The 18,873-nt window shown below is 39.5% G+C and overlaps 2 protein-coding genes across 3 annotated transcripts in view; one reads left to right on the top strand and one right to left on the bottom strand.

Moving 5' to 3' along the window:
• The window catches only part of SEC23A (SEC23 homolog A, COPII coat complex component), a 480,777-nt gene that overhangs the window by 218,309 nt on the left and 243,595 nt on the right, over positions 1 to 18,873 (bottom strand). Inside the window, exon 13 of the mRNA XM_053697910.1 lies at positions 12,166 to 12,272. Coding sequence (XP_053553885.1) covers positions 12,166 to 12,272 — 107 coding nt within the window. The remainder of the gene's footprint in view (positions 1 to 12,165; positions 12,273 to 18,873) is intronic.
• Positions 16,814 to 18,873, top strand: part of LOC128645140 (rhodopsin, GQ-coupled-like) — a 62,812-nt gene continuing 60,752 nt past the window's right edge. The window contains exon 1 of one of the 2 annotated variants that reach the window (XR_008400079.1): positions 16,814 to 16,927. Coding sequence is in view for 1 of the 2 variants with exons in the window: in XM_053697911.1 (XP_053553886.1) it covers positions 18,561 to 18,873 (313 nt within the window). In the remaining variant the exon portion in view is untranslated. Of the gene's footprint in view, positions 16,928 to 18,464 lie in introns of those variants that run through there. The other variant, XM_053697911.1, reaches the window with a different exon arrangement.

Genomic DNA, 18,873 nt, shown 5'->3' on the forward strand with positions numbered 1-18,873 from the left:
CATAGGAAACAATTTTTTAAATATGGGGGGAGGGACGAAAGGAATACCGGGCCTTTCCCATTCTTTATTAACAATGTCCGCCACCCGCTTGGGTATAGGAAAAGCTTCTGGGAGCCCCGGCACCTCTAGGAACTTGTCCATTTTACATAGTTTCTCTGGGATGACTAAATTTTCACAATCATCCAGAGTGGATAATACCTCCTTAAGCAAAATGCGGAGGTGTTCCAATTTAAATTTAAATGTAATCACATCAGATGCAGCCTGCTGAGAAATGTTCCCTAAATCAGTAATTTCTCCCTCAGACAAAACCTCCCTGGCCCCCTCAGATTGGGTTAGGGGCCCTTCAGAGATATTAATATCAGCGTCGTCATGCTCTTCAGTAACTAAAACAGAGCAGCCACGCTTACGCTGACAAGGGTTCATTTTGGCTAAAATGTTTTTGACAGAATTATCCATTACAGCCGTTAATTGTTGCATAGTAAGGAGTATTGGCGCGCTAGATGTACTAGGGGCCTCCTGAGTGGGCAAGACTCGTGTAGACGAAGGAGGGAATGATGCAGTACCATGCTTACTCCCCTCACTTGAGGAATCATCTTGGGCATCATTGTCATTATCACATAAATCACATTTATTTAAATGAATAGGAATTCTGGCTTCCCCACATTCAGAACACAGTCTATCTGGTAGTTCAGACATGTTAAACAGGCATAAACTTGATCAGAAAGTACAAAAAACGTTTTAAAATAAAACCGTTACTGTCACTTTAAATTTTAAACTGAACACACTTTATTACTGCAATTGCGAAAAAACATGAAGGAATTGTTCAAAATTCACCAAATTTTCACCACAGCGTCTTAAAGCCTTGAAAATATTGCACACCAATTTTGGAAGCTTTAACCCTTAAAATAACGGAACCGGAGCCGTTTTAAGCTTTAAACCCCTTTACAGTCCCTGGTATCTGCTTTGCTGAGACCCAACCAAACCCAAAGGGGAATACGATACCAAATGACGCCTTCAGAAGTCTTTTATAAGTATCAGAGCTCCTCTCACATGCGACTGCATGCCATGCCTCTCAAAAACAAGTGCGCAACACCGGCGCGAAAATGAGACTCTGCCTATGCTTTGGGAAAACCCCTAAAGAATAAGGTGTCTAAAACAGTGCCTGCCGATATTATTAAATCAAAATACCCAGAATAAATGATTCCTCAAGGCTAAATAAGTGTTAATATCAATCGATTTAGCCCAAAAAAAAGTCTACAGTTTAAATAAGCCCTTGTGAAGCCCTTATTTACAATCTTAATAAACATGGCTTACCGGATCCCATAGGGAAAATGACAGCTTCCAGCATTACATCGTCTTGTTAGAATGTGTCATACCTCAAGCAGCAAGAGACTGCAAACTGTTCCCCCAACTGAAGTTAATTGCTCTCAACAGTCCTGTGTGGAACAGCCATGGATTTTAGTTACGGTTGCTAAAATCATTTTCCTCATACAAACAGAATTCTTCATCTCTTTTCTGTTTCTGAGTAAATAGTACGTACCAGCACTATTTGAAAATAACAAACTCTTGATTGAATAATGAAAAACTACAGTTAAACACTAAAAAACTCTAAGCCATCTCCGTGGAGATGTTGCCTGTACAACGGCAAAGAGAATGACTGGGGTAGGCGGAGCCTAGGAGGGATCATGTGACCAGCTTTGCTGGGCTCTTTGCCATTTCCTGTTGGGGAAGAGAATATCCCACAAGTAAGGATGACGCCGTGGACCGGACACACCTATGTTGGAGAAACCACAGATAAAAAAATTATAAGCTCCAATGTCTTAATTCTTTCGCTAAAATATCAAGGGAACCTCACCTCAAAAATCAAGACAGAGATGCTTCAATACGAAGTCTCCAAGTCGACAGTACACAAATATCCCACGTGAGGACACATACTCATATAAGGAATTTCCTCTAATAACCCAGAGCTCTAAGATTAAACTATCCTCAAAAGGAACAAAAAACCATAGGCAAACGCCAAAAAGTGTTAGCTGAATAGGGATGGGCAACAACACAACCCCCTAAAGAGCCAGGAACTGGGAAACTTAACAAAAAAATATAGATGAAAGGGAAAAGGAACTCTATCCCTCCCCGCATTAATCAGATTCGCCCTCTGATTCAGGGCTCTGAGATTCGACTGGCAGATTAGTACTAGGAATCTCTAATATAATCAAAACTTCTCTTAGAAAGTTACCTTAAATCTAAAGGCGAAATCCTCCTCTGTCAGAGGAATAGAAGCAGCAGGCTCTGACCCAGAAGGTCCGTACTCTTAAGCCTCAAAGAAAACAGCATCCACAGATGACTGATCGGATACAACTGTCAATTTACATGATGCTCCCTGGGCAGGAGTGCATGGATTAACCCTTTGTTTGCGCTTAGCCGTACGAGGCAAAACGGCTAAGGCCGCAGACATTGCTATACAGAACTGCTCAGTAACGTCTGGTGGAAAAAGGCCCCCTCCAGGAGGAGGATTAGTAGTGCAAGGGGAAGCTGCATGTGTAGGATCAGATGAATGCAGGGAACACACCTCAAGGGGCGAAAAGTCCTCAGAGGCGGAAGGCTCAGTGGCATTTAACATCTCAACATTGGATGATGAAAACACCCTGTTGCGGCATATGGAACATAATTGAGAGGGCTGGATTACCGGGCCTCCTCACAATATACACAGGTATCAAATTCTGTCGTAGAGGTCTTATCCTCTAAAACAGCAGAATACTCCATAACTAGGTAACATTATATAAATCAAAGAAAAACAACCGGCACCTATATCCCCAATGGCTGGGGCACTCACCACCTCCTATGACCCAGACAGTGTAGAGAAAACTCACTCCTCTACGTAGTCACACGGTCAGGAAAAGGAAATCGAAACCGTGACCACTCTGTCACACGGTGCGCAATGCAGGACCGTGCCTGCTAAAGGAAAAGCGCGCCAAGCATAATAAAATTGGGCAGCTCTCAAAGAAAAGGAGCAACCTGTACTTTCATATAAGCCTACGAGCCCAAAACATCTCACACATATAAGCAGCATAAATCACATAAACTAATACGATTAACACCCCACTGTTCAACAATCGCCCTCAGAAGATATTAACCCTTGATTCCATAAGGATAAAGGAGTCTCACTGTGACCCTGTCTTGTAGCGTTAACTTTTATGTGTAAAAAATTAAACGATCTTACCGAAATCTATGCCGGGGAAAAGTAACACGGTCCTTCAAGTGTGACAGACTGTAGCATCGCTTCTGATATGGGCTTGAGTAAAGAAAAGCAGGCAGCGAAACTCGTCAAAAAGTACCTAAAAAGTCATGTCACAGATTATTGAACATTTCATAAGCCTATGAAAGCAACAATGAACCATATAGTTGGACACATACTTGTAGGGAATTCATGAATGGATAATTAATGTTAACCTTGGACCCTCAATCTCAGTTGGATAAATCTATTGGTTATGTAATACAAGGACGAAATAATAGTAAATAGTTAGTGTAGAGGTGGAAAAAGAATATCCCCCTCGGACAATACCAAAGAAAATGTAGGAATTGCACACATTTTGAACACTATCTTACAGAGTCCATTTCTTTGGGCAATAAATTCAAAGAAAAAGGATATGATACAGCTCTCCTCACTACTGTAAAAGAAAAAGTATCCAATATTAATAGAGAAATCATGTTAGATCCCATTATTAAAAACAGAGATCAACAATCCAAGAGGGATGATATCAGGTTTATCACCACGTATAACCAGGGCAGCAGAGATATAGAAAACATTTTGAATAAACATTGGAAGATTCTAACCTCTGATCCCATATTGGATAAGACCCTATCCGAGAGACCTATCATGACCTTTAGAAAAAATCAGGATCTAAAAAATATGTTGGTGCCATCCAAGTTTAAATCAGTTAAAAAAAACCCACTAAAATGGACAATACATTTTACTTAGTAAAGCCAATGGGACTTGGCCATGTGTAACCAAAAATTGTAATATGTGTAGTCACATCGTTAGGGAGGACACTTTTAAAAATATTTACGAATCAAAATCATACAAGATCAAATACAAGTTTTCATGTAAATCTACGTTTGTGGTGTACCTCCTAACGTGTGACTGTAATTGTTTATATGTAGGGCGTATTAAAAGATTAATTAAAAAAATAGATTCAGTGAACACTATTGTAATATCAAAAATAAAGTGGACAAACATAGTGTCCCAGTTAATTTCAAATACCACCATGATGCTAACCCTATGGAGCTTAGAATTATGGTTCTGGATTGGATACCACCAAACAGTTCTAAAAAACATAATTTATGTTTACCTGATAAATTTATTTCTCTTGTGGGGTATCCAGTCCACGGATCATCCATTACTTGTGGGATATTCTCCATCCCAACAGGAAGTTGCAAGAGGATCACCCACAGCAGAGCTGCTATATAGCTCCTCCCCTAACTGCCATATCCAGTCATTCGACCAAAACTAGCCGAGAAAGGAGAAACCATAGGGTGCAGTGGTGACTGTAGTTTAAAATATAGACCTGCCTTAAAAGGACAGGGCGGGCCGTGGACTGGATACACCACAAGAGAAATACATTTATCAGGTAAGCATAAATTATGTTTTCTCTTGTTAGGTGTATCCAGTCCACGAATCATCCATTACTTGTGGGATACCAATACCAAACCTAAAGTACACGGATGAAGGGAGGGACAAGGCAGGTACTTAAACGGAAGGGACCACTGCCTGTAGAACCTTTCTCCCAAAAATAGCCTCCGAAGAAGCAAAAGTATCACATTTGTAAAATTTTGAAAAGTTATGAAGCAAAGACCAAGTCGCCGCTTTGCAAATCTGTTCAACAGAAGCCTCATTTTTAAAGGCCCAGGTGGAAGCCACAGCTCTAGTAGAATGAGATGTAATCCTTTCAGGGGGCTGCTGTCCAGCAGTCTCATAGGCTAAGCGTATTACGCTCCGAAGCCAAAAAGAAAGAGGTTCCCGAAGCCTTTTGACCTCTCCTCTGTCCAGAGTAAACAACAAACAGGGAAGATGTTTGACGAAAATCTTTAGTCGCTTGTAAGTAAAACTTTAAAGCACGGACTACGTCCAAATTATGTAAAAGATGTTCCTTCTTTGAAGAAGGATTAGGACACAATGATGGAACAACAATCTCTTGATTGATATTCTTGTAGGAAACTACCGTAGGTAAAAACCAAGGTTTTGTACGCAGAACTACTTTATCTGTATGGAAAATCAGATAAGGAGAATCACATTGTAAAGGTGATAACTCATAGACTCTACGAGCCGAGGAAATAGCCATCAAAAACAAAACTTTCTAAGATAAAAGTTTGATATCAATGGAATGAAGGGGTTCAAACGGAACTCCTTGAAGAACCTTAAGAACCAAGTTTAAGCTCCATGGAGGAGCAACAGGTTTAAACACAGGCTTAATTCTAACCAAAGCCTGACAAAATGCCTGGACGTCTGGAACCTCTGCCAGACGCTTGTGCAAAAGGATAGACAGAGCAGAAATCTGTCCCTTTAAAGAACTAGCTGATAATCCTTTATCCAAACTCTCTTGGAGAAAGGACAATATCCTAGGAATCCTAACCTTACTCCATGAGTAATTCTTGGATTCACACTAATGAAGATATTTGCTCCATATCTTATGGTAGATTTTCCTGGTTACAGGCTTTCGTGCCTGAATTAAGGTATCAATGACTGACTCGGAGAAGCCACGCCTTGATAAAATCAAGCGTTCAATCTCCAGGCAGTCAGTCTCAGAGAAATTAGATTTGGATGATTGAAAGGACCTTGTAGTAGAAGGTCTTGTCTCAGAGGCAGAGGCCAAGGTGGAAAGGATGACATGTCCACCAGGTCTGAATACCAGGTCCTGCGTGGCCACGCAGGCACGATCAAGATCACCGATGCTCTCTCCTGTTTGATTTTGGCAATCAGTTGAGGGAGCAGAGGAAACGGTGGAAACACATAAGCCAGGTTGAAGAACCACGGTGCTGCTAAAGCATCTATCAGCATCACTTCTGGGTCCCTGGACCTGGATCCGTAACAAGGAAGCTTGGCGTTCTGGCGAGACGCCATGAGATCCAATTCTGGTGTGCCCCAACGATGAACCAATTGAGCAAACACCTCCGGATGGAGTTCCCACTCCCCCGGATGAAAAGTCTGACGACTTAGAAAATCCGCCTCCCAGTTCTCTACACCTGGGATATGGATCGCTGATAGATGGCAAGAGTGAGTCTCTGCCCAGCGAATTATCTTGGAGACTTCTAACATCGCTAGGGAGCTCCTGGTCCCCCCTTGATGGTTGATGTAAGCCACAGTCGTGATGTTGTCCGACTGAAATCTGATGAACCTCAGGGTTGCTAACTGAGGCCAAGCTAGAAGAGCATTGAATATTGCTCTTAACTCCAGAATATTTATTGGGAGGAGTTTCTCCTCCTGAGTCCACGATCCCTGAGCCTTCAGGGAATTCCAGACTGCACCCCAACCTAGAAGGCTGGCATCTGTTGTTACAATTGTCCAATCTGGCCTGCGAAAGGTCATACCTTTGGACAGATGGACCCGAGATAGCCACCAGAGAAGAGAATCTCTGGTCTCTTGATCTAGATTTAGCAGAGGGGACAAATCTGTGTAATCCCCATTCCACTGACTGAGCATGCATAATTGCAGCGGTCTGAGATGTAGGCACGCAAATGGCACTATGTCCATCGCCGCTACCATTAAGCTGATCACTTCCATGCACTGAGCCACCGAAGGGCGCGGAATGTAGTGAAGAACACGGCAGGAATTTAGAAGCTTTGATAACCTGGACTCCGTCAGGTAAATTTTCATTTCTACAGAATCTATCAGAGTTCCTAGGAAGGAAACCCTTGTGAGGGGTGATAGAGAACTCTTTCCCTCGTTCACTTTCCACCCATGCGACCTCAGAAATGCCAACTCTATGTCCGTATGAGATTTGGCAATTTGGAAGTTTGACGCCTGTATCAGGATGTCGTCTAGATAAGGGGCCACTGCTATGCCCCGTGGTCTTAGGACCGCCAGAAGAGACCCCAGAACCTTTGTAAAAATTCTTGGGGCTGTAGCTAACCCGAAGGGAAGAGCCACAAACTGGTAATGCCTGTCTAGAAAGGCAAACCTTAGGAACCAAAGGATGATCTTTGTGAATCGGTATGTGAAGGTAAGCATCCTTCAAATCCACTGTGGTCATGTACTGACCCTCCAGGATCATAGGTAGGATTGTCCGAATAGTTTCCATTTTGAACGATGGAACTCTGAGGAATTTGTTTAAGATCTTTAGATCCAAAATTGGTCTGAAGGTTCCCTCTTTTTTGGGAACCACAAACAGATTTGAATAAAATCCCTGTCCTTGTTCCATCTGTGGAACTGGATGGATCACTCCCATTATTAGGAGGTCTTGCACACAGCGTAAGAATGCCTCTTTCTTTATCTGGTTTACAGATAATCTCGAAAGGTGAAATCTCCCTTGTGGGGGGGAAGCTTTGAAGTCCAGAAGATATCCCTGAGATATGATCTCCAACGCCCAGGGATCCTGAACATCTCTTGCCCACGCCTGAGCGAAGAGAGAAAGTCTGCCCCCTACTAGATCCGTTGCCGGAGAGGGGGCCGTTCCTTCATGCTGTCTTAGAGGCAGCAGCAGGCTTTCTGGCCTGCTTGCCTTTGCTCCAGGCCTGGTTAGATTTCCAGGCCGGCTTGGATTGCACAAAATTTCCCGCTTGTTTTGTAGCAGAGGAAGTGGATGCTGCACCTGCCTTGAAGTTTCGAAAGGCACGAAAATTAGACTGTTTGGCCCTTGATTTGGCCCTGTCCTGAGGAAGGGTATGACCCTTAACTCCAGTAATGTCAGCAATAATTTCCCTCAAACCAGGCCCGAATAGGGTCTGCCCCTTGAAGGGAATGTTAAGTAATTTAGACTTTTAAGTCACGTCAGCTGGCCAAGATTTAAGCCATAGCTCCCTACGCGCCTGGATGGCGAATCCAGAATTCTTAGCCATTAGTTTAGTCAAATGAACAATGGCATCAGAAACAAAAGAATTAGCTAGCTTAAGTGTTCTAAGCTTGTCAAGTATTTCAGTCAATGGAGTAGCTGTCTGAAAGGCCTCTTCCAGAGACTCAAACCAGAACGCCGCAGCAGCAGTGACAGGAGCAATGCATGCAAGGGGCTGCAGGATAAAACCTTGTTGAATAAACATTTTCTTAAGGTAACCTAATTTTTTATCCATTGGATCTGAAAAAGCACAACTGTCCTCGATAGTGGATAGTGGTACGCTTTGCTAAAGTAGAAACTGCTCCCTCCACCTTAGGGACCGTCTGCCATAAGTCCCGTGTGGTGGCGTCTATTGGGAACATTTTTCTAAAAATAGGAGGGGGGAAAACGGCACACCGGGTCTGTCCCACTCCTTAGTAATAATTTCTGTAAACCTTTTAGGTATTGGAAAAAAACGTCAGTACACACCGGCACCGCGTAGTATTTATCCAGTCTACACAATTTCTCTGGCACTGCAATTGTGTCACAGTCGTTCAGAGCAGCTAAAACCTCTCCAAGCAACACCCGGAGGTTCTCAAGCTTAAATTTAAAAGTAGACATATCTGAATCAGGTTTCCCCGAGTCAGAGACGTCACCCACAGACTGAAGCTCTTCCTCAGCTTCTGCATATTGTGACGCAGTATCAGACATGGGCCTTAAAACATCTGCGCGCTCTGTATTACGTCTAACCCCAGAGCTATCGCGCTTTCCTCTGAATTCAGGCAGTCTGGCTAATACCGCTGACAGGGTATTATCCATGATTGCCGCCATGTCCTGCAAAGTAATCGCTATGGGCGTCTTTGATGTACTTGGCGCCATTTTAGCGTGAGTCCCTTTTAAACATAATGAACAAGGAGTTTCCTCTATGTCAGACATGTTTATACAGACTAGCAATGAGACTAGCAAGCTTGGAAAACACTTTAAATCAAGTTAACAAGCAATATAAAAAAACGTTACTGTGCCTTTAAGAGAAACAAATTTTGCCAAAATTTGAAATAACAGTGAAAAAAGGCAGTTAAACTAACGAAATTTTTACAGTGTATGTAACAAGTTAGCAGAGCATTGCACCCACTTGCAAATGGATGATTAACCCCTTAATACAAAAAACAGATTAACAAAACGAAAAATATGTTTTTTAAACAGTCATAACAACTGCCACAGCTCCTACTTTTGAAGCCTTTTGAGCCCTTCAGAGATGTCCTATAGCATGCAGGGGACTGCTGAGGGAAGCTGAATGTCACAGTTTGTAATTTTAACTGCACCAACTGTAACTTTTATACTATAACAGTGGAAAGCCTCAGGAAACTGTTTCTAGGCAAAGATAAAGCCAGCCATGTGGAAAAAACTAGGCCCCAATAAGTTTTATCACCAAAGCATATATAAAAACGATTAAACATGCCAGCAAACGTTTTATATTGCACATTAATCAGAGTATATACCTCTGATAGCAAGCCTGATACTAGTCACTATTAAATCACTGTATTTAGGCTTTAACTTACATTAATCCGGTATCAGCAGCATTTTCTAGCAAATTCCATCCCTAGAAAAACTTAACTGCACATACCTTATTGCAGGATACCCTGCACGCCATTCTCCCTCTGAAGTTACCTCACTCCTCAGACATATGTGAGAACGGCAGTGGATCTTAGTTACTTCTGCTAAGATCATAGAAAAACGCAGGCAGATTCTTCTAAATGCTGCATGAGATAAAATAGTACACTCCGGTACCATTTAAAAACAATAAACTTTTGATTGAAGAAAAAACTAACTATATTTTACCACTTTCCTCTAACTACCTCCAGCTATGTTGAGAGCTTGCAAGAGAATGACTGGGTATGGCAGTTAGGGGAGGAGCTATATAGCAGCTCTGCTGTGGGTGATCCTCTTGCAACTTCTTGTTGGGAAGTAGAATATCCCACAAGTAATGGATGATCCGTGGACTGGATACACCTAACAAGAGAAATAGACTTAGGAGTTTGCGACAACGTGAAACATACTGGCGCTTAACACAATCAGCAAGAAAGGTCTAAACATTGATCTAGACCTTCAGGCATTTATGTAGAATTCTTTCTTTGATTACATTTCCCTTTTAGTTGAGCCTTTTGCTCTTTTTTATTTTTAGATATCACGAACCCCTTCTACACGAACTATTTACTATTATTTTGTCCTTATATTACATAACCGCTAGATTTATCCAACGGAGATTGAGGGTCCAAGGTTTTTTCTCCATTTTCTCCTCCTACTGTTTATGCTTATTATTATATATGTGGTCCTAACATTAATTATCCATTCATGAATTCCCTACAAGTATGTGTCCAACTATATGGTTCATTGTTGCTTTCATAGGCTTATGAAATGTTCAATAATCCGTGACATGACTTTTTAGGAACAAAATTGGTCATAGCATGTTGTTAAATATTGGATATTTATATCTAGATGATTAACCCATGATCGACATCCACAGTGACAATTTTTGTTTATATATACTGAAGCTAATTTAAGTTTTGTGAGCCATGTAAATGCCTTGTGACTGCATGCTGCTCTGTATGCAATTTATACCTTGCTATGCTTTATGATAATTTACATGTGTTCTTTTTGTGTAGCTTTATAGACTATATGGACAATAGAGAGTGGCTAAGCAATATGTTATAAGTTAACATTCGGACGTGAACATGTGCAATATGTAGGCTAATCAGATGTAGCCACGTATTGGAGGTTCGTCAAGCCCGCTGTCTTCAAAAGGAATACAGGATCCAACACAGAATTATCTCTTGAGAAAGTTGGGTCGTAAGCCGACGAAACGCGTAGAGAAGTTTAGCCCCCTCACCACGCTACCTCCAGTGACGTGGGGTTCGGTTTTCGAGCATCCCCATACCGTGCTGTTTCCTGTGGCGTTCCGGAAGCCCTGCAGACGTGCGCAAGGATTGGGAGACGTAGAACACACTCTCACCTGCCCGTGAAGGATACCTTACATGGTGACATTTTATTGCTTATTGTGAATTTACACATTGTATCTGTGTTTTTATGTGCGCATTTAGCACTTCTTAATAAAACGGTTTTACCCTTAGAGTGGCTTGCGCTCTGTTCCTCTTGTGTTTTTACAGTTTCTATTGGGAGCAGGAGCACAGTCTTCGCATCCGTTTCAGAGCAGCATCCACTCTCCTGTATACATCTGGGAAGTATTTGCCTTGTTTCATATCTGATATTTTTTTTTACGCTATGAATATGTATTTACAATTTAACGGTATTATCTGTACTGAATAAATGTGATCGATAGCAGTCTATATTTGCTATGTTATAGAGATATCAATCTCACATACTATTTTATCAAGAGTGGAGAAGCGCAGCTTAATTGCTTGTGTGTGTTAATAAAATAGAAGCTGAAAGCATTTTTCACAAAAAGAAAAAATGCCAAAACAAGTTAAAGGGTAGCAGATTTAGGAGAAGTAAACACAAAGACTGTAAAGGAATTAAAAAATGCCTGGGACATGCATATGGCTATCCTAAGGAAAAAGTAATATGTAATATGGGTAGACTTGATGGGCCTTTTTGGCTCTTATCGACTGTCAAATTCTATGTTTGTAAAGCTTAAAGGGATATTTTAGTGTAATGATAACATTAATAGTTTAAATGTATTATTAAATGAATGCTGATTTGTCATTATTTCACTAAAATGTACCTTTATGTGCCATTAATTACTCTAATAAAAAAAAAAATGACTTTAAAGTCTCCAAAAATGTCCTGGTTGTTCCAGAAAAATGTATGTGCGTGTGAAAGTCTTCAGGACAAGTTGAAACCTGTGCCACAAGGTCAGGTTTCTCACACCAGGTCATAACCTCTGTTCTGCTGCTATGAAACATAGAATAATTAATCTATTAGCTAATCAGATCTGTCTGACCCAATTAATTCTGCCCTCCCTACTCTGATGTAAAAGACTCAGACCTCACAAAACATTGTTTTTCATCCTATACCCAAGATTATCCTTTTTTAAAACTACTTTATTATTGCATTTAACTTTTTTTTTCTAAAAAGGCCATATAGTGAAATAAACACACACTTGCTGCCAAGCAAATGAGTTTCTTACTTTCTTGCAATTGTTGTCACACGGATCCGTCTCTGCCCACTTGAATGCTGGTATTGTGTCACAAACTGGATCGCACCTCTTCCTCCTTGAGGGATAGGAGCGTTGTGCTACACAGAGAAATGTACAAATGTTAATTGCACCACCTGCTAAGCGAATACCCATATCAGTATTTGCTGCACATCCATATGGGATTTCTTTATCTACAGAGTTGACACGCTTGCTTTCTTAGTTACATATTCAGTACATTCCTGCAACGCACAGCAAACATTCAGCTCAGTAAAGGAAGAGCAATGGGTTACAAATGTATGCCGCATCAAGCTTTATAAACAACTGCGTTTTATTATCAATACAAAAAGTAGTCTAATCTCACTAGTTCACTAATGTTTGTAAGATTGATTCTTCTGCATTTTTAATAAAACAGAAGATTTTATGGATAAACAAAGATATTTTTCATTACCAAATGTTACAATAGAGAAATATATATTGTATATATTAAAAATAAAGATCTATTTATTATGAAAATGAAGACAATAGTATACAAAGCTTCACAAAAACGTTTAATTACATATTCAATAGCGAATCTCCTTAACAGAGGACCCTGGTACAAATATTTTTGGGGCCCGCCAAACAAAACTCAGTAGTAACCAATAGCAATAAGATAGATCTCCAACCTGCACTAATAAAAGGCTCCTCTGCTTTAGGATTGTACACATTCTGCACACACCTATGTATAAATGGAATGCTATGGGCCCCCCCAACACAGGCCCTGGTGACCCTGTACATATTTTTCACTGAATACAAAAATTGCATTAAATATAAAAAATAAATAAATAAAATAAAAATAAAGATAAAGAAGAAGCATATTCAGGGCTAGTGGGATATATAGTAAACTGCTTGGAATAGGTAGGAACCTCACAGAAGTTTTCAGGGGTGTAAATAGTAAAGCATGAGCTTAGGAGTGAGAGATGTGAAAGAGGATAGATACTGAGGCTTTGCAACAGACAATGAAAAACCAACATGGCTCTACTATTGGTGTAAAGAAATTCATATTTTCCCCTCACACGTCTGTAAAACTGTATTTAGAACTAGTAGGCAAATACTAAAGCTATCAGTACAATTAAGGAAAGAGGTGAACAACACAAATGCTTTTTGTTTGCACTAAAGCCAGGATACACAATTTTTTTTTACTAATTTACTTGTATAATCAAATTTGCTTTGTTTCCATTATATTCTTTGTAGAAGAGATACCTAGGTAGGTGTCTGGATCACTACATGGCAGGAAATAGTGCTGCCATCTAGTGCTCTTGCTAATGGATAACATTCTTGCAAAACTGCCACACCGCACGATTTCAGGAAGCCTGCAAGGAAGGAGGGTGTAATAGTACTTGCTGCTGGAGGTGAGACCCACACTATTATAGGCAGAAAAACCCTTAAAGACCAGTGACGTACAGGGTAAGGGGTTAAATGGCACTTGTTTGTATATACTACTTGATATACAAAACATTTAAATGAGACATGCTTAGAAAATCAACTTCTCTAAATCTGTAGTTTGTTTAAGTTTATTTTCTAGGAAAACAAACTATTAGCAAAATGCAAATCTTACATTCCTCCATTTAACCATGAGATCAATAAATCTGCAGGCACAGCTGCCTAACTGTAGGCCGAGGAGTGTATCCTCTTATGAATGCTTTTAAAAGGACAGGGACCTGTAAGATATCCACCAGAAGAGAGATTGCCTGGTCTTGCAATCCAGACAAATTGACTGAGATAGGTCTGTATGATTTCCTCCACTGCTTGAGCATACAAAGTTGAAGGGGATGCAAGTGAAACCTTGCAGAAGAGGACAGCTTCTGAAGCCACCACCATCAACCCTTTAAGTTCCATGCACTAAGCAACTGATGGAAGATATGTTATTTAGTTTGGTAAAGACTTTCTGTAACTTTGCTCTGTGAAGTTCTGTCAGACAAAGATGCATAGATACAGAATCTATGACTACCCCTAGGAAGGTAACTCTGGTGTGTGGAATCAGGGAACTCTTTGGAAAATTGATATTCCATCCAGGGTTGGTTAATAACTAAATCATGGTTGTTGTATGTATGGTGGTCAAGTGCAAGGATGGAGTCTGAATAAGAAAACCTGAGCTCTTATCATCGACAGAAGAGCCCCCAGAACTTTTGTGAACGTCATTAAGGCTGTTGCTACATCAAAAGGAAGTGCTACAAACTGAAAGGCAAACCTGTGAATAGGAATATGTAGATATACATCCTTAATATCGATTGTGGTCATTAATTGAACCTGCTGGACTAATGGCAAGACTATTTTCCATTTTGAAGTTAGGTACACTCAGAAATGTATTCAGAGATTAGAGATCTAAAATTGGCCTGAACGTGCCTTTCTTCTTTGGCACTATAAAGAGATTGGAATAGTAACTTAGGCCCTGTACTACTTGAGGAACTGGATCACTCTCATACCTTCCAAATCCTGGATGCACTGAAAAAAGGCTCCTGCCTCTAAGGGATTTTTGGAAACAGGAGACAGAAGGAACTGTGTTTGAGGTGGCAATTCGAAAACCTATTCTGTAACCCTCAGATATTATACTTAGTACCCAGTGATCCTGAACAAATCGGAATCAGGCATGCTTAAACAGTCTCAGTCTGCCCCTAACAGAAATATCTGGGGACCACACCTTCATGCTATTTTAGATGAAGTGGACTATTTCTTTCTCTGTTTGGATTCATTTACTATCCTGCAGAGCAGTCATTTTTGCACAGGTACTATGGAAAACAATTGACCACTACTCACTGTACAGGTTGTGATTTGCTTAACACTTTAAAATTATATTTAAATAATGCATATTTACCAGATTTTAAGACATATGAAACCCAAAAAAATCTATTTTGTGATTTAGAAAAAGCAATAAGATAGTTGTTTAATTGCATACTCTATCTGAATCATTTAACAGCAGAAATGAAGCACCATCACAGTTTATGCGATTAAAAAGCAATTAAGATATTCACATGTTCAGCTTAGGATGGAAAGTTTTGGGATGTTCCCAGTGACCCACTGATGCGTTTCGGTATCTGAATCATGTAATATTTTTTTGTTTCATGTCCCTTTAATATCATACATTACGTATGTGCCTTAATTTAAGAGTCAGATCATTATTTTAAACTTGTAAATTAACTACAAAATGACATTTGTATAAGAACTCATTTTAATAGAATATACTTTCCTATTTCCAAAATCATATACCAAACTGTGACGTGTTACCACAGAGACAAACTTAGTGTACACAGAAAGTAAAAATTCAAAATATGAGCCTGCCAAAGTATGTGTGTGTAGCAGAACATTTAAAAGGGACAGTGAAGTCAAACTTAAACTTAAATGGACTGGACAACGCGTGAAATTTTAAGCAACTTTCCAATTTACGTCTATTATCAATTTTGTGTAGTTCTCCTGGAATCCTTTATTAAAGGGTCACTGAACCCAAATTTCGTGATTCAGATAGAGCATGTAATTTTAAGCAACTTTCTAATTTACTCCTATTATCATTTTTTCTTCGTTCTCTTGCTATCTTTATTTGAAAAAGGCATCTAGGCTTTTTTTCTGTCAGCACTCTTGACAGAACTTTTTTATTGGTGGATGAATTTATCCACCAATCAGCAAGAACAACCCAGGTTGTTCACCAAAAATGGGCCGGCATCTAAACTTACATTTCAAATAAAGATACCAAGAGAATGAAGAAAATTTGATAATAGGAGTAAATTAGAAAGTTGCTTAAAATTTCATGCTCTATCTGAATCACGAAAGAAAAAAATTTGGGTTCAGTGTCCCTTTAAAGATTAATCATATGTGAGCTCTATGGCAGAAGTGTTTACAACAATGTTTATAGCAATGTTCTTTATAGTTGCAAACACTGTTGCTATAGAATGTTAGAGATACATGCATGCTCCTAAGTGCCTATCTAGGTGAACTCTTCAACAAAGGATAACACAAGAACAAAGTACATTTTATAAAATAAGTAAATTGGAAAGTTATTTAAAATTGCATGCTCTATCTGAATCACGAACACTTAATTTTGACTTTACTGTCACTTTAAGCAAAACACGTGCACTTCCAAGAAACTTTTAAATAAAAGTTTAATCCAGTAGAAATTTTTAAATGTTGTTTATTATGGATTTCAAACTGAATCAAATAATTAATTTAAATGTTGCCTTTTCTGAAATATTTCCTTCAATAGTTATTCCCCTGGTACAGTCTTGATATTGCAGAAACTGCCTTTGCCTGTATTTATTTCAGTTGGGACTTCCGAGATGTCCCCTCATTAGGATTGCATTAACCTCTGGCTAATTAATAGCACTGGATTAAGTTGACAGACACAAAAGATAATCACAGTAATAAAACACCAGGTAATACACACTGTTAGGTTGTTACAACACAGCCCCCCTTTCACTACCTAGCACAGAGGAAATTAGCTGAAATATGCACAGCAATAAAAATATATGAGCCAACAGAAAGACTTTGTTTGAGTTTTTGTCTCTAGGGTTTACACACTTGTGCTCATCAGTCAGCTAGCAGACACTGGATCTTACAGGATGCTGCTCGTCATATGACTACTGATCCATAAACTTCACTTTTCAGCCGTCCTCTTAAGAGTGTGCATCTTCAGTATTGACAGCCAGCAAGACATAGCTGCTCCTATCTAGTAGTCAGAAGCACAGCATCTTCAGTGAGCCTCTGTCATTTGAAGACCATCTGAAAGGTATTTATTTTTACTTGCATCTCGGTACTCTGTGTGTCTGGTCTCTTTTTGAAACCTGTGTACAATAATAAAAAGGGGTCTCCTTTTTTTACACCTTTGAATCTGGTTTATGGATAGGATGTAAATTCACAACCATATTTGGTGTGACTAACGAAACCATAGTGACAGGCAAGATGTGACCTGTTCACCCTCAAATGTAAGATTATATTCTCTAGATGTAGCTAACAATTAAATACATATCCAGTCACTCAAATAGTTTGCTTAACATTAAACGTGAAGCCATAATATTTTATAGGCTTATTTTAATGTTTACAGCATGACAGATAAGTCAGTGTAATATTTTCCAGACCATAAAAATAATACTTTGCTGCCTGGAGCTGGGATAATAATGAAATAATACAATGGTCTAAGGCTAGAATTAAGCTCTCACAAACACAGCAGCTACTACACCATCTGATCCATGGAGTATCCCGTTGTATGTGCTGTTTGGATTTGATTTTTGTTTTCTTTTCATATTAATCATCTCTAAGATTGACATTATTTTCATGCTGTGTATCTGCCTCTGTCAAATGAAAAAGCATTTTGATAAAACAGCAAATATTTATGCTCAGAGTATGGATCTGTGGTACCTTGTGAGTTTTATTTCTCAAATTCAGTTCTATGGACCATGGGAACTAATAATCCCAATTGATAAGGTAAACTGTACCAGTAAATAAACCAATTTGAATCTTTAATACATTAGGTTTACAACTAATAAGTCTGCATGAAGTAAAAATGTACATCTCCTGTCCCTTCACTTTTACTGTGTTTGTTTTACAATTTATATTCCTATGGAAAGTCTACAAAAAATACTAGTACTATGGACTCATTAAATACTGTTCATGCAGTTATAAAAAAAATCCTGAAACAGTTAAGCCAAAATCAATGTGATGTATTAAATATATTATACAAATACACAGCTTTACCAACTCCAAAAAGTGGTAAAAATGTTACAACATAGCAATAGAAATCCACAGCAACCACCACTCCAAAAAATAAATAAAAGTATATTTTCTTTCTCGTTTTATTTGTTTTTTAGGTGATTAATAACAAAACTACAATCTTCAAGCATAAGCATACTGGGGACAAATCTTTATTTATATTCATTATATAATTTATTTTTAAATCACCAACATTTTAGATGAATAGGAATGAAAAATACAACTCCCACATCAACAAGCTGAAAGTAAATAAAAAATTGTTGACGGTTTTGTCATTTGTATATTAGTTGTCTGACACTACAAGCGCCAGGAGTGATGGTGGTATCAAGTTATAGTTGCAACACCTGACAGAGAAACATAACCAAAACTCTTGGCAGAAAATGCAAGCTGCACCATATCTATACGTCACGCTAATGATTGTCACAAGCATTGGTACTGTGGGTGCCAATCTGCTCTTGCTAGTCCTATTTGCCACTCATCTGAAGTTGCGCACAGACACCTGGGCTCTCTCTCTGAATCTCAGCTTGTGCGACATGATTCTTGGGATAAGCGTCATCCCTGTCGCCATCTATAACTGTCTGTCTGAAGGAGGAATATTTTCTGAAGATGGCACTGCCTGTTGGCTCCAGGGATTCTTATTCATCTTGCTTCAAATGGCATCACTGAACTCCTTGGTATGGGCGACTGTTGACAAGTTTGCAGAGATCTGCTTCCCGCTACGATATACTCAGCTCATTACAAAGAAGAGGATCTTAATTATACTAGTGCTCTTGTGGACCTACTCTGTGGTGGTGGCAGCGCTGCCCTTAATGGGATTTGGAGACTACACTTTCAGTCACGAAGCTTTGATGTGTTTGCCAACCTTCAGCTCAGCCACCGCAGTTTATAGTGTGATGCTCCTGAGTCTGTGCGTTCTTACACCCATAACAGGGATCAGTGTGCTCTACATTTCAATCATTCACATTG

This window comes from Bombina bombina, chromosome 1 (genome assembly GCF_027579735.1).
Source record: "Bombina bombina isolate aBomBom1 chromosome 1, aBomBom1.pri, whole genome shotgun sequence".
Classification (NCBI taxonomy): domain Eukaryota; kingdom Metazoa; phylum Chordata; class Amphibia; order Anura; family Bombinatoridae; genus Bombina; species Bombina bombina.